The sequence below is a fragment of the Pelophylax lessonae genome (genome assembly GCF_965119305.1).
Source record: "Pelophylax lessonae genome assembly, chromosome: 2".
Lineage (NCBI taxonomy): Eukaryota > Metazoa > Chordata > Amphibia > Anura > Ranidae > Pelophylax > Pelophylax lessonae.
This window is the reverse complement of record NC_138769.1, coordinates 542,336,466-542,361,064: the sequence shown is the minus strand read 5'-3', so window position 1 is coordinate 542,361,064 and position 24,599 is coordinate 542,336,466. Positions and strand designations below refer to the sequence as shown.

The following is a 24,599-nucleotide window of genomic DNA, read 5'->3' as shown; positions in this document are numbered from 1 at the left end:
GCTATCCAAATGGAACGCATACACCTTTAAGGGCAATGACATCATCGCCGAGCGCCGCTATGAGCGGCTATTTCAATCGCCGGTTTGCTCTCACTCATTGCTCGATCAAACCGCATGTTCACCTTACCTTGTCTTGTGCTGCCGGAGCTTCTAGCTATACCCTTTGCCTGAACTGAACCAGAACCTCGCTACCGATCCCGTATCTCGCTACCGGATCACTCCTTACTACTGGACCTTGCTACTACTAACTATCTAGTGATAAGTACCCCGCAGGGGATTCCTTCCTAACCTATACTTTCACTATCATCTACTGCATATTACAAAGACTATTACTATCTAAACTATTCCTATCATCTGCATAGATTGTTAGCTCTTGGGACTACCATCATCTATCATTGCACTAGGTTACTCTATCTTGTATACATTCTGCTGTCCCCTACCATCTGTACTATACATGATTGCTAGAACCTATCTGCATACTACCATCACCTACCACTCTCCTGAATACTATTACTGAGTGCTCACCATACTATCGCCTGTCTCTCACCTCTATACTATCATATATTCTATCACTCCAGGAACATCATATTGAGTGTATGTATATTGCATAACAGGCTGTGCACGGTGATGAAGTCCTGAGAGTTGGATATGTTGTTCAACAGAATCTCTACACGACTACTGAGTGTAACAATTCTGCAGCTGCAAATCCATTCATTAACAAAAAACGCATGAGCGTTACAATTGCACCAAACACTTTGGCTGACCATTCTTAGATAAAATGGCCTTGTTGGATTTTTTTTTTTCATCCATTAGCTAGCCTTCTCCCCCAATCATAGGGATATTTTTGAACAGTTGGCTATCCCCCCAAGATAAAAAGTCGAATTTGTCTGGCAAGTGTATTTCTGTTCTGTAGGCAGACACATATACTTGGGGGCAATCAAAACATGCTTGCTGTCAAACAGATGTTAAAAAGAAAATCTTCCTAGGGCCATATAATGCCTGGCCATTCAGATCTCCATGGTAAGCTTCATACAGATCTTTTGGTCTTAAAGAAAAGAGCTGCTGTCATGATGATTCCTCAAGATACAAGATTCATGTGAGGATGCTGACAGTGAATGGCTTCTTGCCACATCTTGTGCTTCATATTTACAGAAAGGAGGCAGAGAGATGCTAAAGAGCTTTTCTGAGCTCTCAGCATTTCCTGATACCAGAAGGTGGTGAGAGGAGGTAAACCTGTCATTAATTGCTCATCTCCTCCTGTTTCAGATAGCCGAATGGTTAACGATGGAAAAAAGAGTTCCAGACCCTAATTGATGCTACTAGACACTTCTTACTGATTTACTGTTTTAATACCCCATTGTGTATTCACTATTTTAATATCATACTGTTTAAATTTTGTTTTTGAATTGAGAGAATGCATATATAAATATTCTGTGTATGCCCATATCAGCCATTTGTTAATAACACTATATGCTTTATTTTACTTTTTTCCATCTCCTATTCTATAAGACAGTACATATATAAAAATGTGAGTGCAATGAATCCTGTCCTAAGAGCTTGGAATCTATTTTTTCCCTTGGGCAGAGTGAGATAAAATTATTTCACTCCTTCATTGTCTCTGTGTTCCTTTTCTCACTCTCGCTGTATGATATGCAGTCCTGCCAGCTGACTCCATCCGTCACAGTCTGACTGATCCAAGATGGTCTTTCTTCAGACTGAGCACCATGGCTCCAGTTTAATATTCATTGATGCAGTCTCTGCTTTTCTCAGGGTGATTTAAGCCCCACTCAAATGCATCAAGTTTAAGTATTCATGAACTATTGTAACCCTTTTATTCCCTATCTGAAATGAGATAAAAGCAGTTCAAGTTTTTAATTCAATTATGTATTTTGACAGTATACACAGTATAGGTTCTGACATCTACCTAAAAAATTATGACTTGTATAGGCTTGGGCTTACAGTAAGGGCTGACAAGATATATGATTACTAGTGGTGCACTGAAATTAACATTTTGGTACCAAATCCAAAAATTCAGAATGCACTTGGCTGAAACCGAAATTAATGTTTTTTTTGCACCAAAAATGCAGCAAGCAGGATTTTTAACACCACTTTAAAAGGTGTCGATAATGGCTGACAATAAATTCATAATCATTTAAATTCATGACATTAATTAAAAAGTCAAATAGAACACAATTATGTGTATATATATATATATATATATATATATATATATATATATATATATATACACATAATTGTGTTCTATTTGACTTTTTGGTGCATATTTGGTCAGTTACATAACACACCAAAAATGCATCTATCCATTGAAATGCATTGAAAATGCAGCAGGAACACATTACAAATGCACCCGTGTTGCGTTTTTGATGCATTTTTTGAGTAACATATCTATGAAAAACACACCATAAGCAAGGTAACATTTCGCAAACGATTTCGGCAGCCATTATTGGTCCATTTTTTTTTTTTTTTCGGCACAAGGCTGAAACCCTATTTTTAGACGAAACTTCAGTGCATCACTAATGATTACATGATGACTATTTCCTGAGATTGCATACCTTTACTCGGAGTCCAATTAAGGTTGCATATGTATAAGCACAAAAACCATACATTTTTTGTTTAGCCATTAAGGCTAAAGATGGCCATACATTATACAATTTTCTTGTATAATTTCTGTACAATTTCCACTCAACTATGTAGTGCAAGGGCCCTGCGTAAATGGATACAAATTTAAAGAGTTTAGGTTTGACCTCATATTATAGGGTTTTTGTATAAGTAAGTATAATGTATGGCAAGCCTTAGGCTTATAAATGATTCACTTGCCTACTAGGCACTTTAACCCCCTTCCTGCCCAGGCTAATTTTCAGCTTTCAGCACTGTTGCTCTTTGAATGACAATTGTGCGGTCATGTAACACTGTACCCAAACAAAACTTCTATTTCACACATACAGCTTTCTTTTGGTGATGTTTAATCACCACTGGGTTTTTTATTTTTTGCTAAATAAATGAAAAAAGAACGAAAGTTTGTTATAAAATTTTGCAAACAGGTGATTTTTCTCTTTCACTAATGTGCGCTGAAGAGGCTGCACTGATGGGCGCTGATAGGCTGCACTGATGGGCGCTGATAGGCTGCGCACTGATGGGTGCAGATAGGCTGCGCACTGATGGGTGCAGATAGGCTCCACTGATGAGGCTGCACTGATGGGCGACACTGATGAACTCTGATGGGCACTCATTGGTAGCACTGGTGGGCACAGATTGGCATCACTGGTGGGACTGCAGTGATAATCAGGTCCCTGATTATCAGTGTAGATGTTCCTTTAACAGAAGCCAGTTATTGGCTCTCCTCTCCTCATGCTGTCAGCATGAGCTAAGGAGTGCCGTTATCCAGCATCTGTTTACCTCTGTGATCAGCTGTGATTGGACACAGCTGATCCCGTTGTAAAGAGCCGCTGACTGGCTCTTTACCTCAATCTGTGATCAGCAGTGTTTAGAGGACACTAGGATCACAGAGCACGCTGCCCACACTCATCAGCAGGCTTGCGGCAGCTGCGCTCACGGGAAGCTGTCATATGACGGCATCCCAGAATTAGACTACCACGCTGTAGCCATCATTCGGCTATAGCGCGTCAGCAAGTGGTTAAAGCATTAGATATTATAATATATTAAAAAAATAACATACTTTATCATCATTATGGAATGTTCATACAAACAGGACAGAGCTGACCATGCTAAAATATCTGCACTAACATATACTGTGCAATAGTGTTGCTTTATTTTGGCAGCATTGACTTAACTGAAACTGAAAAGTTCACTGGAGCACGCTAGCCACTAATTATTTTTGATTACCCACATTTTTGGAGATGCCAGAGAAACAAGACTGCCAGTATGCACCCAGTAGTAAGAGAGACCAGCCATCCCTTTTAATTGACTTCTCAGAATCCAATAACAAGGTTTCTGATATAGAACCTTGCTGGTTTTCTTAGAAAATGTGTTATTAGCACAGGGGTGTCAAACTCCATTTCATCACGGGCTCAATTAGAATTATGGTCACCCTCAAAGGGCCAGTTGTATCTGTAAGACTGGATGTCCAGAGCACCCCCCTTCCCCCACCATCAGGTGTCAAGTGCACCTCCCCTCTCCACCATCAGAAGTCAAGAGTACCTCACCCTCCCTTACGTGACAGTCCACCCCTGAGTCTGGAGGAGGACCAGAGGAGGGCTGGAGTCCACTGAATGCTAAGACCAGTGGAAGTGGAGAGGAGGGGGGTGCTATGGCTGCAGAGAGAGGCGCAGGATCTGTAGGAGGAGATCTGTCTACCTCTCTGTTGCAGACTGCTGAGACGGACAAGGGGGGGGGAGGTAGATGCAAGCCTCTCTGTGGCTGCATAGAGAAGTGCAGGATCTGGTGGAGAAGTTTTGTCCATACTCTCTGCTGCTGACTGCTGAAACAAGGTGGGGGCAACAATAAAGGGGTTGCTGCAGGAGATGTGCGAGGGCCACATGAAATGGCCTAGAGGGCTGGATTCGGCCCTGGGGCCTTGTGTTTTACACGTGTGCCTTAGCAGGTTGCTCAGCCTTTTAATGAGATCTTAAAAAATCTAAGAATCCCAGATGCAGGAGTGCATTATTGCGATAACTGGGATCCCGAGGCCTCCCAAGATCTCACTGAAAGGCTAAATGACTTCACCAGCGCCTAAGTAGGAGAGCTAAAATCTGGGGCATGTGATGCATTTCTTTAACTTTTAGCTGCCAATGAAGTTCTTTAGGTTTTAGTTAGCAATTTTATGTGGGGTGGAGGGCTGAGAAGTTTAGAAAACCTTCACTAGCTTCTTTCTTTTAGTAAGTTTAGATCAAGAGGTGTCTGTGCACTCTTTTTTGCATAGTTCACCCTTTGTTTGAAGACCCACTGACCTATTTGGGTACCCAAAAACCTTTGGATCATACCTGTCCATCAAATTGACAATATATCATGTAGTATAAACTGTTTTTGAACAGTTCTCTTTTTTATGTGTAGTCTCATTGTTCTAAAAACTTGCAGTTATTGTATTTGGTTTCACAAGTTCGTGTTTAACAACATCAGTTTATCATCTTTATGTTTGTTCTGTAAAAGGAATACAGATTTTTCAAGTATCTGTATGTCTTTCCCAAGCAACTAGACCTATGGATATTTAATTTTGCCCATTTTACAAACCGCAAAACAAATGGAAACCAAACAAGAGTTCATACCTTAGAGACCTTGCAAAGGATTGAAGACTTTTTATTTTGTTTGTGGTAAATACTTGCAATTTTTTTATGTAATCCTGTCACAGCATCACAACGAAACTCAACTTTACAAACTGCCTCAAAATTTTTAAAAACGCTCCCAATTAAATGTAAATAATAGAGGATGCTTTCATCTTCAGAGGCAAGTACATAACATGCATGATGTTAAGGTTACCGCATTTCTCTGTTCTGGCATTTTACTGTTTTATCTGGAACAAGAAAATGGTGATAACCAGCAGAGTTTTTCATCATAATGTCAGCTTTTTCTGTTTTCTATTTCTTTTGTGTTTGTGTGCCCCCTCCCCCCATTCCCTTTTGATGTTTTTCAGTGTTTTTTTAACAGAAATAAAATAATACCTGTTTTTCGTGTTTATTTACATAGCAGATATATATATATACAGATAATGGTAAAGTATTGATCTTCATCCAAAGTCTTTATTACAGATTATGAATGCTCAGTCTTGATTATTGTAAAATGTTTCAAGCTGTTTCTAACTAGGAAAATGAATGTCCTGCAGACTAAACATGCACAGCATTAAAACAAATAAAACCCAGAATAGATGCTAAAAAATTGGTATCTCTCTATGTATATAGACTTGTATGAACATGGAAATTCTACTAACATAATTTGTATTTTATCAATTTAAAAAAAAAAAAAAAAAAAAAACCCCTATTTGTGAAAATATTGTGTCCTGTTGACCATAATGGTCAGAAAGTATGGAAAAGTCTAAATCTTTGTTCCTGTATGCTACCTATAGTGCTCCTAAGACTTTCACACCTTTGTACATAGGAATATAGAAAGAACAAGGCAAAGGAGTGGAAAAGAGAGAGAGAGGGAGATGGAAGATAAAAAGGGGAGAGGGGGAGGAGAAGAGGGGGGTTACCATCCGGTGAGCTCTGCAAGCCAGAGAAAAGTAAGTTATAGAACAAAATAACCCACATCAATAAAATAAAAAGATATAGCACTTGTGACAGAAGTCACTTTGGTTGGGGGGCCCGTGGAACCTAGCTTACCTTGGAGAAGTTGAGAAATCCCTCTCTCAGCTCCCGAGGCCCCTCTTATGTGTAATTCACCCTGTGTCTATTTGGGACACAGGGTGACCAATGAAATGATGGATAGCTACCTAATCGACTCTGAGAATATGGTTGGATTACTTCAAAAAGGACAGTAATATTTATCAACCACATATCTCAAGAAATATTTGGAGAGTATTCCTGGCCTGTTTGATTCTGAACATGTTCATTGAAAGAGCTGGTCATATTGGCTTCTGTTCCATGTTCTTCAATGTAAGAGATGGACAGTCTGTTACTGGTGGTCTCCTGCTATTTTCTGTATAATATGTTCTGTGTTTACACTTAGGATAATGTGTAATGTATTTTGTTTTAGCCTTGTTGCAGTGCTGAGTTAATTACCATGTTAATCATAACATTGTCTAGATGTGGATTCCCATTCACCTATTGTTTCTGTCCAGATGTCTAGTTAAATAGTTCAGGTTAATTATATTTCTGTTCACAATTTCATCTGCATAGGATAATGTATTTAGGCACCTGACCTGATGGGGTAATCTGATCAGGAAGGAGATATCCTCCTGTGTGGTATATATTGTGTGTGAGTTTGTTCAATACAGGTTCCAGATCTATACAAGCTAAGTCTCGGCTACTTTTGTATGGGGGCGGCTAGAATATCTGATATCTATGTTCAAGACTGAAGGAAGCCGTATTCTGACGAAAGCACACAAGCACATTGTGGGCTCGCGGTTCCATTACAGCACTGTTCTCTGCAGCTATCTCCCATGAACTTACGATAGTGTGAGGACAGTTTAACACAGGGGGCCACTGGCTGGGCACCTCTTCTATTCAGAGAATGTCTTGAATCAATACAAGTGTTCTCTTATTGGATGAGGCAGAAAGGAGGAGTAGATGACTTTCTGATCCCCACCTCATTCACTCAGATAATGCCTTGTATTCATTTAAAAAATACAAGATGCTCTGAATTGTGGAGGTTCTCAGTGAGTGACCCTCTGTGTTCAGTATATAGAAGGCAAGTCTCCTAAACAGCACCTGGTAGAGGGCCAGACAGAATTGTATGTAGCACAGGCTACTACAGTTAATTTCTGCACCTCTAGTGTCCCTCTAGAGGTGACATATGAAGAATTACAAACCCAATTCCAAAAAAAGTTGGGACACTGTACAAATTCTGAATAAAAACAGAATGCAATGATGTGGAAGTTTCAAATTTCAATATGTTATTCAGAATACATCATAGATGACATATCTAATGTTTAAACTGAGAAAATGTATCATTTTAACCACTTGCCGCCCGCCGCAAGTACATATACTGCGGCGGTCAGCCCCTCACAGGCAAAGTGACGTATGGGTACGTCACTAGCCTGTGAGGCTCTGGGGAGCGAGCGCGCACCACCGGAGGCGCGCTCCCGCTCGGTCACGGACCCCCCCCCGCGATCGTTCGTTAGAGATGTAAGCAAGCCGCCTGTCATTCTCCCCTGTGTAAGAACAGTGATCATACGGTTCTACTATGTAGGACCGTTGATCACTGTTCCTACACCTCAAGCCACAGCCAATCACAGTTAGAATCACGCCCCTATGGACACAAAAAAAATCGCAGATCGCCACCATTACGCGTTAAGAAAAAAAACAACAAAAATGACAAAAATCTTTCCCTTAGTAAAAGCAATAACTTTTTGCCCAAACCAATTACGCTTTTTGCGATTTTTTTTTTTTTTTTTACCAAAAATATGTAGCATAAAACAAATTGGCCTAAAATGTTAAAAAATTTTGATTTTTACATTTTTTTGGGGAATTTCATATAAAAAAATGTGAAAAATATTGTTATTTTTGCAAAATTTATGCTCTTTTTTTTGTTTATAGCGCATGATAAAAAATTGCACAGGTGATCAAATACCACTACAAGAAAGCTCTGTTTGTGGGAAAAAAAAGGACGTCAAATTTGTTTATGTACAGCGTTGCATGACCGCGCAATTGTCCGTTAAAGTCACGCAGTGCCGAATCGCAAAATAGGCCCTGGTCAGGAAGGGGGTAAAATCTTCCGGGGCTTAAGTAGTTAAGGGAAAAATACGTTGATTTAAATTTCATGGCATGACCACATCTCAAAAGAGTTGGGACAAGGCCATGTTTACCACTGTGTGACATCCCCTCTTCTTTTTATAACAGTCTGCAAACGTCTGGGTACTGAGGAGACAAGTTGCTCAAGTTTAGGAATAGGAATTTTGTCCCATTCTTGTCTAATACAGACTTCTAGTTGCTCAACTGTCTTAGGTCTTCTTTGTCGCATCTTCCTCTTTATGATGCGCCAAATGTTTTCTATGTGTGAAATATCTGGACTGCAGGCTGGCTATTTCAGTACCCAGATCCTTCTTCTACGCAGCCATGATGTTGTAATTTATGCATGTGTTCTGGCATTGTCATGTTGGAAAATGCAAGGTCTTTCCTGAAAGAGACGACGTCTGGATGGGAGCATATGTTGTTCTGGAACTTGGATGTACCTTTCAGCATTGATGGTGCCTTTCCAGATGTGTAAGCTGCCCATGCCACACGCACTCATGCAACCCCATACCATCAGAGATGCAGGCTTCTAAACTGAGCACTGATAACAACTTGGGTTGTCCTTGTCCTCTTTAGTCTGGATGACATGGCGTCCCAGTTTTCCAAAAAGAACTTAAAATTTTGATTCGTCTGACCACAGAACAGTTTTCCACTTTGCCACAGTCCATTTTAAATGAGCCTTGGCCAGACAAAACGCCTGCGCTTCTGGTTCATGTTTAGATATGGCTTCTTTTTTGACCTACAGAGTTTTAGCTGGAAATGGCGAATGGCACGGTGGATTGTGTTCACCGACAATGTTTTCTGGAAGTATTCCTGAGCCCATGTTGTGATTTCCATTACAGTAGCATTCCTGTATGTGGTGCAGTGCTGTCTAAGAGCCCGAAGATAACGGGCATCCAGTATGTTTTTCCGGCCTTGACCCTTACGCACAGAGATTGTTCCAGATTCTCTGAATCTTTGGATGATATTATGCACTGTAGATGATGATAACTTCAAACTCTTTGCAATTTTTCTCTGAGAAACTCCTTTCTGATATTGCTCCACTATTTTTCGCCGCAGCATTGGGGGAATTGGTGATCTTCTGCCCATCTTGACTTCTGGGAGACACTGCCACTCTGAGAGGCTCTTTCTATACCCAGTCATGTTGCCAATTGACCTAATAAGTTGCAAATTGGTCCTCCAGCTGTTCCTTATATGTACATTTAACTTTTCCGGCCTCCTATTGCTACCTGTCCCAACTTTTTTGGAATGTGTAGCTCTCATGAAATCTAAAATGAACCAATATTTGGCATGACGTTTCAAAATGTCTCACTTTCAACATTTGATATGTTTTCTATATTATATTGCAAATAAAATATAAGTTTATGACATTTGTAAATTAGTCCATTCCTTTTTTACTCACAATTTGTACAGTGTCCCAACTTTTTGGGAATTGGTTTGTAGATGTGAACTAATGTAAGTTTAAAAAAAACATTCTTGGAATTCAGCTTAAATATGTAACTAGCTGGGTTACTAATATCGTCCTACCTTCTGTTCATTGAGATGATTACCAACATGATTATGTTTTTTTTTTCCTTTTTTAAGAGCCCATAGCACTCTCAGTATATAATATTTTTGTAAACAAATCATGCGGTTTATGAAGTCTGAATATACAACATCTGTAAAGGTTTGGGGTTATTTTAAAGGAAACTCTGTGTACTACCTATAGCATTTTTTAATGTTGTGTACAAACATAAAATGGGCTACCTGTTGGTGATCTATAGAGAGTATTCACATATGGGAATGGTGTGTGCATTCTCTACCCTCATAAAAAAAAAAACTTACCAAGTACAATATTTTGTCTGAGACTCTCATTTTAAAGCGCTTGAATATAATGTTCAAATTTTAATAGGTTACATTTGTATCACAGGGAAAATACTTAATGTTTAATATTTCCAATTTGTCCATAGATTTGCCTCCTCCATCTACAAGAGAGAGGCCTCCAGGCTGTAAAACTGTATTTGTTGGAGGATTACCTGAAAATGCTACAGAGGAGATAATTCAAGAGGTCTTTGAGCAATGTGGAGACATTACAGCAATTCGCAAAAGCAAAAAGAATTTCTGCCACATTCGATTTGCAGAGGAGTTCATGGTTGATAAAGCCATTTACCTATCTGGTACAGTAAATTCTAATTTTAGCAGCTTCCCATTTGCTGTAATTTCTTTTCTGCATTGTACGTTCATTCTGTCCTTTTAATGACCTTGTCTTGTTTTAACCATGTTTGTGACACCATACAAAATTCCCTGTTTTATCACCCATCACACTTTCCAAAACTCAGATTATATATTTAAAATATTGTTAATTGACAGGTTTTGATGATCAGATTGCACAAACCCAAGCTGTTACTGATGACTGTGGTATTATTGTCATGCTTTCAAACAGATATCTAAATAATCTACTGTTGTTGGCAATTTTCCTAATATTAGGGTAAAAAATGCCTGCCCAGATGAGCTTATATGCACTACATCTCCCATAAACTCCCTAACCTTACCTGTAGTTACCAAAGTCAAACTGATTTGGCCGTAAATAAATAGAAAGGGCCTGTCATTGACCTAAATAGTTTTACAACCATATCAGTGGTCTGGATATTCAGCATCTGAAACCCGGTGGGTGCTTTAAAAACATACTCAATATTTTTGCTACTGTATATCCGCTTATTCTCTGGCCTTTTTTTTTTTTGTTATAAAATCTTTTTTTCCCCTTGTGATTTGCATGACAAATCCATGCTCAGTGAATAGGAAACAATGAGTTCATTTTACATAATTTCTGACCTAAGATTTTTTTTTTTTTAATGAACGGTTTATTGTTTTTAAAGTGTGCTTTTTAGTTAATACAAGTCATTACAGGTGAAATCTTTTTGGGTTAAATTAATTTACAAGCTTCGGAGACTGTTCTACAAAATGATAAAGCAGACGACAGGCAGACACTTTAATAATTAAAGGAAAAGGTTATCCTGCTGTCTGAGTCACCAGATATGTGGGTCACACTAAAGTCCCTGAATGGCTGCTGAGGGGTTTTTCTCATCATTGAAGCATCAGAAACTTGAATGAACAGAAAATTGGTACTTGTATTTTGAAGATTAGTATAAGTCAAATGTCATGTAAAACATTATCAGGCACCAGAAATGTAGAACAGTTTCCACTATGCCTTTTTTTTTTTTTTTTTTAGAAGTTTTCTAACACTTGCGTTAATTGAATAATCCTGCTTTGTTGGGTTTTCCTAAGCTAGAATTGACCAATTTTTTGCTAAACCTGTGCTGGGGGAGGTTTGATGACCTTTTTCTAAGGCCCCATGCACACAGGGCGTCAGAAAAACGAGCTGCAGAGCCACTTCTAACGCCAGGAAAAAGCAGCTGTAAAAACTTGCTTTTAGTTGCTTTTTCCATTGGCGTTATTGCATGTTTGGCCATGTTGGCTTTTCGCAGCATTTTTTCTGTCTCCATTCAAAATCAATGGTTTCCTAGGAGCCGTCTTTGATATGGCTTTCAGCCCATTAATTTTGAATGAAAGTTGCATCACAAGTCAGATCAGGATTATCCAACTTGTAGTGTGACTTGCGCTCTGAGAATCTTGAGGGGGAACTCCATGCCAAAATGGTAAAAAAAATGGCGTGGGGGTCCGGGATCTGGGGGGTCCCCTTGTTAAAGGGGGCTTCCAGATTCCGATAAGCCCCCTGCCCGCAGACCCCCACAACCACCGCCCAGGGTTGTCGGAAGAGGCCCTTGTCCTCATCAACATGGGTGCAAGGTGCTTTGGGGAGGGGGACCCCCATGTTGAGGGCGTGTGGCCTGGTATGGGGCTGCTCGCTCGTCCCCTCACCTTTCCTGGCCTGCTGGGCTGCATGCTCGGATAAGGGTCTGGTATGGATTTTGGGGAGGACCCCACACCATTTTTTTGGGCGTGGGGCTCCCCTCAAAATCCATACCTGACCCTAAGGGCCTGGTTTGGAACCTGGGGGGGGGGACCCCACGCTGTTTTTTCCCCCTCAAGATCCTTAGAGCGCAAGTTGCACCACAAGTCGGATCATCCTGATCCAACTTGTGATGCGACTTCCATTCAAATCAGTGGGCTCCCATAGGGAACCATTGATTTTCACATAAAAAAAAAAAAAACGTATAGCGTGGTTTAACGCTGTATAAACAACATTATTCAACCTTTAGCAGCGTCAGACATTTTTGCAGCTCTGACGCTGGTACTCAGAACGCACAGGCCCTGGGTTTTTTTTGCAACTTAAAAACACCTATGCCACTTGGAGCTACTAAGAGCCTGTGTGTGCATTTAGGCCATAGAATAACATGGAGGGGCATTTTTTTAAGCTGCAAAAAAAAAAACATCTGACGCTCCTAACAGCAGCTGCAAAAATGCCCTGTGTGCATGGGGCCTAAAAATTGTTGGTAGTGCTGATCCTCTAGCTTCAAATCTCACTGTGTCACTGACTGGTAATACTGATACAGCTGGTGACCTCAGAACTCAGAGTGTTTGCATACCTCTTTCAGGTCAGCGATTCAGGAAATTTTGATGCCCGGCATGGCAGCCATGTAAACCCGCATTGCCTGGCTGTCAGTAAAGGTTCTCTTTAAGGGATTACTTTGAATTTTTGACAGCTGAAGAACATTAATGTGACTCTATCGCTATTTTAATATTTCTGACCATCTTGTTAATTCTTTCAATGAAGAAAGTAAATAAGGGATATGCAAACACATTTGCTTACAGCAAAAATAAAAAAAAATCTATAAGCTATTAGGTGAAAATAATTGAATTAGTGAAAAACCCCTCAAAAGGCAAATGTATCAGCCCTGGTGATTGATAATGATCAAACAGATTTTGGAAGCTTATATTGTTAGATGGCCATGGTTGTTCAAAAAAAAAAATAAAGATTTATTTGCTCACCTCTTTCATGCTGCGGCTCCCCCTGCCTGCAGTAGATGGTGCCATTTTAGCCTCTATTTAGATTTGCAGTTGTCATGGTCCTACACATGTGATCTGCAATGACACCAGCCTTTTACAGGCTTAAAACAGTTGAAATCTTACATAGGCCTACTGCCAACTGTTAGGTTACATTCACACTGGTGATTAAGGCCAGTGCAAACTGTAGCGGCAGTTCCTGCTGCAGTCCTCAGTGGATTGGCGCGGTCGCAGGCTCTGTTCGCCAACAGTGGCTGCGCAGGGAGCCGCAAATATATGTCGCCATCGGTGACCTGTCATTATAGTGAATGGGGCTGGCTGCTGCACCTAGACGCTGAGATTTGTAGAGGCAGGAGTCAGAAGAATTTGTCTCAAATGTAGTAAGCAAATTGTAAATAAAACACTGTAGAAAATAGCACTGGTATATTTAAGGATTTACTAACATTTATTGAACATTTCTAACTTGGGCTTTCTTTTGGGAAACCGTTAAATTGGTCTATTTAGTTCATTTTAAGAATGACTGTTAAAAAAAAAGTTCTACAAGCCTTTATCTCCTATCTAAGGGCAGATTAGAAGGGAGACATGAATAGGTCAGTGCAGACCCAGCTATAGGTTGAAAATCACTTTTTGACCCTCCACCTTCTAAATGTCATTGTGATTTCCCAAAATGTTGAGAGGTCTAGCTTTCTCCTATTATTATAATAAGAATCTGATGTTAAAGAGTAATTTTAGGCAATTCAAACCCATGAGCTGCTTCTGTTATCCAAAGAACACTCCAGCAGTTTTAAAGTAAAAAAAAAAAAAAAAAAAATCATTCAATTTGCCTTAATTAGTGTTTCTATTTAGTTACTTCAGACAGAATCCATGGAGCACGTCATAGACTCTTTGGCATATACAGTATCTCACAAAAGTGAGTACATCCCTCACATTTTTGTAAATATTTTATTATACCTTTTCATGTGACAACACTGAAGAAATGACACTTTGCTACAGTGTAAAGTAAATTTTCTGTCCCCTCAAAATAACTCAACACATAGCCATTAATGTCTAAACTGCTGGCAACACTCCCAAGTCAAAATGTTCAAATTGGGCCAAAACTGTCAATATTTTGTGTGGCCACCATTATTTTCCAGCACTGCCTTAACCCTCTTGGGCATGGAGTTCACCAGAGCTTCACAGGTTGCCTCTGGAGTCCTCTTCCACTCCTCCATGAGGACATCACGGAGCTGGTGGATGTTAGAGACCTTGCGCTCCTCCTCCTTCCATTTGAGGATGCCCCACAGATGCTCAATAGGGTTTAGGTCTGGAGACATGCTTGGCCAGTCCATCACCTTTACTCTCTGCTTCTTTAGCAAGGCAGTGGTCATCTTGGAGTTGTGTTTGGAGTCGTTATCATATTGAAATACTGCCCTGCAGTCAAGTCCTTGAAGGGAGGGGAGTATGCTCTGCTTTAGTATGTCACAGTGCATGTTGGCATTCATGGTTCCCTCAATGAACTGTAGCTCCCCAGTGCCGGCAGCACTCATGCAGCCTCAGACCATGACACTCCATGACCACCGCCATGCTTGACTGTAGGCAAGACACACTTGTACTCCTCACCTGGTTGCCGCCACACACACTTGACACCATCTGAACCAAATAAGTGTATCTTGGTCTCATCAGACCACAGGACATTGTTCCAGTAATCCATGTTCTTAGTCTGCTTGTGTTCAGCAAACTGTTTGCGTGCTTTTTTTTTTGCATTATCTTTAGAAGAGGTCTCCTTTTGGGACAGCCATGCAGACCATTTCGATACAGTGTGTGGCGTATGATCTGAGCACTGACAGGCTGATCCCCCCACCCCTTCAACCTCTACAACAATGCTGGCAGCACTCATAAACGTCTATTTCCCAAAGACAACCTCTGAATATGACTCTTTGATCGACCATGGCGAGGCCTGTTCTGAGTGGCACTTGTCCTGTTTAACAGCTGTATGGTCTTTGCCACCGTGTTGCAGCTCAGTTTCAGGGTCTTGGAAATCTTCTTATAGCCTAGGTCAGTGATGGCAAACCTTGGCACCCCATGTTTTTGAACTACATTCCCCGTAATGCTCATGCACTCTACAGTATATTTGAGCATCATGGGAAATGTAGTTCCAAAACATCTAGGGTGCCAAAGTTCGCCATCACTGGATTAGGCCATCTTTATGTAGAGCAACAAATCTTTTTTTCAGATCCTCAGAGAGTTCTTTGCCATGAGGTGCCATGTTGAACTTCCAGTGACCAGTATGAGAGAGTGAGAGCGATAACACCAAACTTAACACACCTGCTCCCCATTCACACTTGAGACCATGTAACACTAATGAGCCATATGACGCTGAGGAGGGAAAATGGCTCATTGGGCCCAATTTGGACATTTTCACTTAGGGGTGTACTCACTTTTGTTGCCAGCGGTTTAGACATTAATGACTGTGTGTTGAGTTATTTTGAGGGGACAGCAAATACAAGCTGTACACTCACTAATTTACATTGTAACAAAGTGTCATTTCTTCAGTGTTGTCACATGAAAAGATATAATAAACTACAAAAATGTGAGGGTTGTACTCACTTTTGTGAGATACTGTATCTTCGAATGCCTTTGTTTTTTAACTCCCCCTCTCCATATCCTGTATCAAAAGAACTGTATAACAAACTTTTGGTATGACAAGCAGCATATAGTGCATATTTTTTTTAAAGGTTTTTCTTTATTACAGGTCTTTTTAGATCACAACATTACCAACAAAAGTCAGAGGGGTGGACTGCTCTCTAAATCATTATCTGCATGAAATACTGAAGCACAAAGCTGAGGGATGTGCAGCTTTTTTGCATCTTGAGGTTGAATAAATCATTAAAGTGTTTGTAAAGGTTAATTTTTTTAAAAAAACTACAAACCTGTCATACCTACCTGCTCTGTGCAGTGGATCCTTCTCTTCTCTGGTCCCCCAGTAGTGCTCCTGGCCCCTCCTCCCTGCCTTGTGCCCTCCATAGCAGGATGCTTTCTATGGGGGCACCAGTGCGTGCTCACTCCTAAGCCAAGTTCGGCCCTGCCTCCCTTCCCTCCCCACTGGCTGCAATTGACAGCAGCGGGAGCCACTGACTGCTGCTGTGGTTTAGCCAATGAGGAAGCAGAGACCCAGAACTTCTGCCCTAGTGCGAATCGCTAGTTTGGGATCAGGCTCGGGTGAGTATTTGGAGGGCTGAGGGGGGAGCTACACACTTATTTTTTTTACCTTCGTGCATAGAATGCGTGAAAGTAAAAAACCTTCAGTCTTTAGAACCATTTTAAGTATAGCATGTCAACCCTTTGTGTTATAGTGACCTTTTTCTTTATTTTGTTAATGTTGTTTCCTTAAACATAATTGTTGTTAGAATGTAACCACACAGAAAAAGGGTGTCCCCCCTATCTCACCCTCACAGAAAAAGTGTGTCTCTTTGTGTCCCCTATCTCACCCTCTCCCTATTACCCTGCATGCTAGTTACAAAAGATGTCCCTTATTGCCTCTGAAGCCTCCACATGTTACATGTTATGGATACAATTATTTAATTAGCACATAGAAATACCAACTAGCTTCTGGAGACCCAGAACTGTGTGGTTGTCATAGAAACTGCAGAAATGCAATTAGCATCCTGTCATGAAGTTTGACTATTTTTGTAAATCTTATTGGGCTTGTTTGTGTTATCAAACCATGTCCAGTCTCATCTGATCCACTTATCAAGCGAAAGCATACCACACTTCTAGCCCTGCCAGCTGTCACACGAATTGGAATGTCGAGAGGCTTGACAGTTGATTGAGCAACGAACGTCTTGACAAATTTAAGGTTTGTTCCAGAATGGTGTCTATTTTTTAAAGTAACACATTGTACAGACAAACTTGTTCTGCCTTTTCTTTCTCTCGGGTCATGTTCTCACTGAACACTTTAATTCCCTTTGGGATCACACAGAGATTTCCTAACTCCAAGAGGAAATTAATAGTTTTTAGAGTTTAGTATTAGCTTATACTGTATCAATAAACACTATAAAAGTGACAACTCTGATTACTGTAGAGTAGTATTTCTCTTACATGTTCACCTAATTTTTGCTTGCCATCAATTCATTTATTCTTTCCCTTAAATGAAACATAAGATTGTGTTACATTAAGGTTAGATGGCATAAAAGCTAAGAGCATAGATGAAAACTGCACATTGGCTGCTGTCGATGTGTGTTACAGGCACACACAACATAAATTGTATAGAAACTGCCCGTTGTAAGGAACAAGTCAAAAAATCAGGAGTCAGGGACACAATATTTTATATAGCATTTGCATTTTTGTTTCTTTGCAATTACCTCTTCTTAGTGGCATACATACAGGAGCTGTAACAGGCACCTGACCGGTTAGGGGAATTGGGACTGTTCTATACCTATGCTTCTCCACTTGTCCTTTATCATGATGTCGGAGCCTCCCATCCCATCAGCTTCTTTCCTTTGTTCTAATTAAAGGATAACTGAAGCTTCCATTCAAATAAGCTAAATGCATTCTAGATGCAGCAAAATAAAAGGGGATGTAAAGTCTTACACTTTTTTTTCAAAGTGCAGGCACGGTTCTCTGCATGAAAAAGCATTTGTCTTTCGGCAAAGCTCTGACTTGTACCAGAGGTGGAGCTTTCTACATAAAATATTTCTCTTTCGTTCATTGACGGACACAGCTCCTGCTCTTCTTAACCACTGAGTTATACTGCCCCCTACAGGAGTATGACACTAGGCAAAAAAAGTCTAGCTATGCCTTTGGGCAGTCCCAGGGGGTATACTCCCTCTCTCTGCTATAGAGATCTCTGGTCCTGGCAATTTTTTATTTTTAGATATTATTTTTTCTCCTGTTTTTTTCCTGTGAAATGTAGAATTAACTGCCGGCAGGCTTGATCATCTAGATCCAGTGGTCACCCCAGTCTGGCCAGCGAGTGCACGCAGACCTCAGCTCCACACCAGGTCAGCCGCAACATAGCCCCACTGGACGGGGGCTTACCTTTGAGTTAAACTTCTCGTGAGGTCGCATATGACCGGGTCTCGGCCAGAGTCTCAACGTTCCTCCTGGCCGACAGCCCCCCCATTTCAATGGTGAGGGGTTCGGTCTGGAGCAGTACCCGCCTGGTTTCTGGTATAGTGAGTAGCTGTTCCCCCTCTCCCCCTGGAAGGTTTTGGGGTGGACGTTGGCCCCCCCTTGGGGTACCTAAGAGAGTTGCTAGACCATATGCCTATGAGGAGTACCTTCTTAAGAAGTGGGCTGTTCCACTAGTGGTGGACCCTCCGATTTCCAGATTAAACAAGGCAACCATGATTCCAGTTGAAGAGTCCCCGGTCTTTAAGGAACCGGCTGACAGGAAGACGGAGGTTGTGGCCCGCAATTTGTACACCCTGGCTGGTTCAGTACTGAGGCCGGTTTTCACTATTGCCCTGGTGTCGCAGACTCTGACCAAGTTGGCTGAGCTTTTATGCTGTGGCCTGAAGGGGGAGTAGCTCCTCCCTGCCTTTGCTGAGCTGGTGGACCAGCTGATCCAGGGGCTGCAGGTTAATCTGTGATGCCTCTTTATCTGTGATGCCTCCCAAGGAGAGTGGTCCCTACATCTGGAGGTGTTTCATCAGTTGTGTCTCTGGTGGGGCATCCCCAAGGTGGATCTGTTGGCTCCCCGGCCCAAAAGAAAGGTGCAGAGGTTTGCGGCTTGGTCACGGGTTTCTTTGGCGGACACCACAGATGCGCTGGTGGCCCCGTGGGGTCAGTATCGTATTATTTACGCCTTCCCCCTTCTCAAGCTTCTGCCAAGACTTCTACTCAGGATCAAGGCAGAAGGGATTCCAGTCATCTTAGTGCCCCCGGACTGGCCTCGCCGGGCTTGGTACCCTGATCTGCAGCTGCTCGCCAACGTTCCTTGGAAGCTTACTCTCAGGGAGGGTCTGCTGTCCCCAGGACCAATCTTCCATCCTGCTTTACAGTCGTGAGTCAGTGTTTCCAATGCTGTTAAAAGCTGGGGAACCTACTTCTAGGAAGATCTTCCGTCGTATGTGGAAGATGTACATTACATGGTGTGAGTCTCTTAGGGTTCATCCTCGCTCTTGTTCGGTGGCTCAGATCTTGACCTTCCCTTCAACGGAGGGGTTGAGCAGAAACTGGCCTTGAGTACTATCAAGGGTCAGGTGTCAGTCTTATTCCAACGGCCCTTAGCCACATACTCCCTGGTGTGTACTTTTCTTCAGGGAATTAGGCACTTGACACCTCCAATGCGGTCTCTGTTGCTGCCTTGGAACCTCAATTTGGTACTCTCAGTCCTCCTGAAGCCTCTTCTTGAGAATCTTCGGGAGATTCCCCTGCTTACGCTGTCCCAGAAGTTGGCCTTTTCGGTGGCTTCACCTCTGCCCGCAGAGTATCGGAATTGGCGGCGTTATCCTGTCGTTCACCTTACTGGTGGTTTACAATGATTAGGTGGTTCTTCGCCCCTGTCCATCGTTCCTTCCTCAGGTTGTCTTTGATTTTCATTTAAATTAAGACATTGTGTTGCCTTCCCTGTGTCCCAGGCCAACACATCTGAAGGAAATTGGTTTGCATGCCTTGGATGTGGACCGGGCAATTAGGGTGTACTTGGCATCTACAGAGTCTTTTAGGAAGTCAGACTCACTATTTGTGCTCTTGGATGGGCCTCGGAAAGCGTTGTCCGTTTTCTCTGTGACCATTTCCAGATGGATCAGACAGACAGTGGTTCAGGTCTATTCCATCCAGGGTCAGGTTTCTCCTTTCCCTGTCAAGGTGCGTTCTACTCGGGCTCTCAGTGCCTCCAGGGCTTTCTGTCATCAGACGTTAGTGACGCAGGTTTGGAAGGCGGCCTCCTGATCCCCGGTGCACACTTTCAAAAGGTTCTATAAAGTGGATGTGTTGGCATCTGCGAATGCTTCCTTTGGCCGCAAGGTTTTTACAGGCTGCTGTTTAGAGAATCTTGTCCTCTTTGAGGGTGTATTGTTTTTTTTCTGGTGAGCTCCACTTGTTTTGGTTGAGCTCCTGTTTACCTGGTTGGCTATAGTTAGCCTTGGGAATTTCTTTTTCACTGTTCCCACCCCTCATGTTTAACACTGCTTTGGGATGTCTCAATGGTTAAGAAGATCAGGAGCTGTGTCCGTCAATAAATTAAAGAGAAAAAAGGGTTTTTGACTTGGGTAAAATCCTTTTCTCTGATGTTCATTGATGGATACAACACTGACCCCTCTGTGGAGTTATAATTCTTCTGACACTGCTTGTCACAAAACTGAGTACCTATATAAGAGAGAGGGAGTATATCCCCTGGGACTGCCAATAGGCGTATCCAGACTTTTTTTCTGCTTAGTGTCTTACTCCTGTTGGCGGCAGTATAACCCAATGGTTAAGAAGATCAGGAGCCATGTCCGTCAATGAACGTCAGAGAAATGGACTTTAGGGTAAGTAAAAAATCCAATTTTTCTGGGTCGTTACCGGCTGTAGTATATTGTGAAAATGGCAAAATATTCTTATAACCAAGCTAAATAACAATATGACTTCTCCTCTAGAATAATATGTGGTGAATTGTAATTCAGGGAAAAACTGCACCTCTGTCTCTGCATACTGTAGGCATACGCATAGTGTGTCTAATGGTAAATCCAGGCCTGAATAAATCGTTTTTGCTCTTAAGAAAGCACACTGTTATTAGAAAGTTGATTATGGTTTTATAAATGCTCTGATCTTGGTTGTAAGGCTGCTTTTAAGACCGAGTTATAGATTCGGTAGGGCCCCTTAGAATTTTGTTATGGGATCGTATTTTGTTTTTTCCCTGGGCAGTATCCTTACTACATTGTGTTGGCTTTATCACTAGCAAGAATAACCAAATAACATGACTGGTAACAAAAGGAGTGAGTCCTGTACAAAATGGTGTTTATAACATATATAGTTGTATAGTTCAGTAATATTAGTAATGATTTTCTTTTTCTGTTCTTTCTAGTCTGTGAGTTTACACATTCTATTTCCATGAAAGTAAAATGGAATGGGAAGTCCAACTAACATGTACTAATTTCTTGCTTTTTTATTAATCCGCACATTTCTGTAAATTATATCATTAATAAAACATAATGGTTTGATTCTATTACAAGAACATTAATAACACTTTTTTATTCTGAAATGTGACTTAAAAATGCGCATTAGGATTGGAACTCTTTAATAATAAATACGGTCTTATTTGAAGGTTATCGAATGCGTTTAGGATCCAGCACAGATAAAAAGGACTCTGGTCGCCTGCATGTAGATTTTGCACAAGCAAGAAATGACTTTTATGAATGGGAATGCAAGCAGAGAATGCTTGCAAGAGAAGAACGTCATCGACGTAAGCTGGATATGGACAAGATGCGCCCTCCCTCGCCACCAGCAATTATGCATTACTCTGAACACGAGGCTACATTGCTTGCAGAGAAGCTGAAAGGTAAAGCATAGTGTGCTGTGGCTGCAGTGACCTGTATTACCTTATGGAGGATTTGCTTTCTTTTAGGAATTTAACATAAACTAGTTACATAAAAACAGGGGTTCAAAGGCTTTTTATGATCAGAGACATTTAATAAATTGCCCAGTATGTCCTCATACTCCCTTTGGCAGAGAGTGGAAATTATCATCATCAGAACCATAAGGTACCAATATGACTTCAGAAGATATCATTAGCTTGGTTTTAATTTACACATGGATAGTTAGGAAATGTACAACTGAAAGAACATCATAAACATTTTAGCATAGTTATTTATATAGAAATAGGAAATCACAAAAACACAAGCAAGCCACAAGTAATGCGATTTTGTGGCTGTTGTTTTTGTGTTACCAAAACCATGAAATGAAAGTACAGTTACTGACAAAATTTCTTGCATCTCATCTGACACATCAAGTGTATTTTTCAAATTCTCTTGTATTTTTTCAAATTATTTAGAGAGCTCATCTTGTACTTTCATCATTTGGTTCCCATACCCCCAAGAGGTTTGGCTACCCCCGGCTAAGAACCCTTTCATGTAATACAGATCATAACATTTTTAAAAAGATAGTACAGAACAGTTTTATTATTGCACAATTATTGCCATTCATACCTAAACTTTATCAGCCAAATATTGTTCAGATTCCATGTTATTAATGTCTATGGTTTGGAGGCTGGCAGGTTAGGTGAAGATTAAGTTCCTCTTCTCATCAGTCCTGTTGTAAATATTGAAAATATAAAGTTGTCACTCTTTATGAAGAAGGAAAGCCTGAACAAAAGGATTACTGTACATGTTTTTATGATTAAAATCCCCTCAGCCACTATTGTGTAAAATGTATTAACAACACTACCATTTACTGTGTTTTATGTTTTTCCCTGCTCCTTTATCTATAAACCAGATTTTGTCTTATTTCAGTGGAGAAATGAAACAAGAAATGTGTTTGCTATGGGCAACAGTTCTTGTTTATTGTAAATACAATTCAAAGATACCTTTTTTTATGTTAAGTGCCGGTTCACATTATTGCGGCTTGCGAGATCGCATGTAATTCGGAACGCACTGCTCCTTCATTACATGCAATCTCATGTGCGGATGCAAATTCAGCCATACACTTTGTATGGCTGAATTCACACTGTATCCGCACCAAACACGCACAGGACCCTTTTTTTCAGCCGCATCAGGATCGGATCGCACAGTGGTTCACACTTGTGCGATCCGATCCTGTGCGAACTGTCAGATCGCACTGCGATATGCGATCAAACTGGGGTTGTCGTTAACATTTAATTGACACTCCCTGCGTATCACATATGGCAGTGTGAACTGCCAGATGTGCGGATGCGATGCGGGAACAGGCTGCATATTCGCAGCCTTCCCGCATCGCACAAGTGTGAACCGGCTAATACCTAAAGAAAACCTTAGGGAGAAAATATGGTGGCCACCATTGCTGACCTCTCCATGTGAAAATGCTAGCTACCTGGCTATCGTGCTCCTGATCAAATGAGGACAATGAGGTTCACTTTAAAGAAGAACTATAGGCATTTTAATTATTTTTAATTATTTTGGATAGAATAAGGGAGAGTTATAACCCCTGTAAGATTTTTTTTTTTCATCATCTATGTCCCATTGCAGAGATTTACTGTCCCTTCCTGTCCCATAGCTAAACAGGGAGTGAGAGGAAATCCCTGCAAATTAAGGGAATCTCTTGAGGACCGCCAGGTCCCCAGAACTAGTGACCCCATTGGAAGATTTCCCCTTGAATCATTTTGTGTGGACAACCCAAAATTTGGGGATTTTCTTTTACCTTCACTTTTAATGATAATGGTAAACAGGACAAATAGAGAGGGTGAATCTCCTTAATAGGGGCACAGACAGCAGTAAAAACTACCAAGCATTCTAATCCCTCTCCAGTCTATCTAAAACTAAAAAAAAAAATAAAAATAAACAAAAACAAAACAAAATTTTTCTCATTCTGCTATATAACATTCCCCCAAAAAAAATGTAAACATCAAATTTTTTCATCCTTTTAGGCCAATTTGTGTTCTGCTACATATTTTTGGTAAAACAAATTGCAATAAGCTTGATTGGTTTGCGCAAAAGTTATCGCATCTACAAACAACGGGAAAGATTTGTGTCATTTTTATTTATTTATTTATTTTTTACTAGAAAAGGCGGCGATCTGCGATTTTCAGCAGGACTGCGACATTGCGACAGACAGATCGGACCCCTAACTGACCTTTTTGACACTTTTGGGGGGACCAGTGACATTACTACAGTAGTCAGTGCTAAAAATATGCACTGTTATAATGACACTGGCAGGGAAGGGGTTAACCTAGTGGGTGATCAAAGGGTTAAATCTGAGCCTAGGGGAGTGTTTACTAACTGTGGGGGGAGAACCTTGTGAAATGATCATAGAGACCTGTGATCCTATATAGAAGGATCACAGGAGCTCTGTGATAATTTCATAGAGAAGAACGGTTGGCTGTGTTTACAACAGCTGACCGTTTTTCTCTACAAGCGGGGAACGATCGCGGTCGCCGGCCCCGTGCATCGGCATCCCCGCTGCCTAGTGGGGGCGGGAGCCCCCCAGCACCACGCGCGCGACCGACGTAGTACTACATCGTTTTGCGCTGCTGAGCCAGCCTACCGCAGTAAAACTGTCGGCAATTGGTTAAGCAATTCCTTATAAGCGTGGGTTGATAATCTCAATTCTGTAATGTAAACGCTTAGATATTGAAGCAGTTATCTATGACCTTATTTTCTTTTTTCTTAGTAGAATGTGTTGCTCTATACTTGGCATAGA

At 41.1% G+C, this 24,599-nt stretch overlaps 1 protein-coding gene across 2 annotated transcripts in view; it reads left to right on the top strand.

Annotated features, from left to right (window-relative positions):
• ENOX1 (ecto-NOX disulfide-thiol exchanger 1) overlaps nucleotides 1-24,599 on the top strand; it is a 321,535-nt gene that overhangs the window by 120,668 nt on the left and 176,268 nt on the right. For both annotated transcript variants that reach the window (XM_082245942.1, XM_082245941.1), the window contains exons 5-6: nucleotides 10,313-10,519; nucleotides 21,535-21,768. In XM_082245942.1, coding sequence (XP_082102068.1) covers nucleotides 10,313-10,519; nucleotides 21,535-21,768 — 441 coding nt within the window. The remainder of the gene's footprint in view (nucleotides 1-10,312; nucleotides 10,520-21,534; nucleotides 21,769-24,599) is intronic.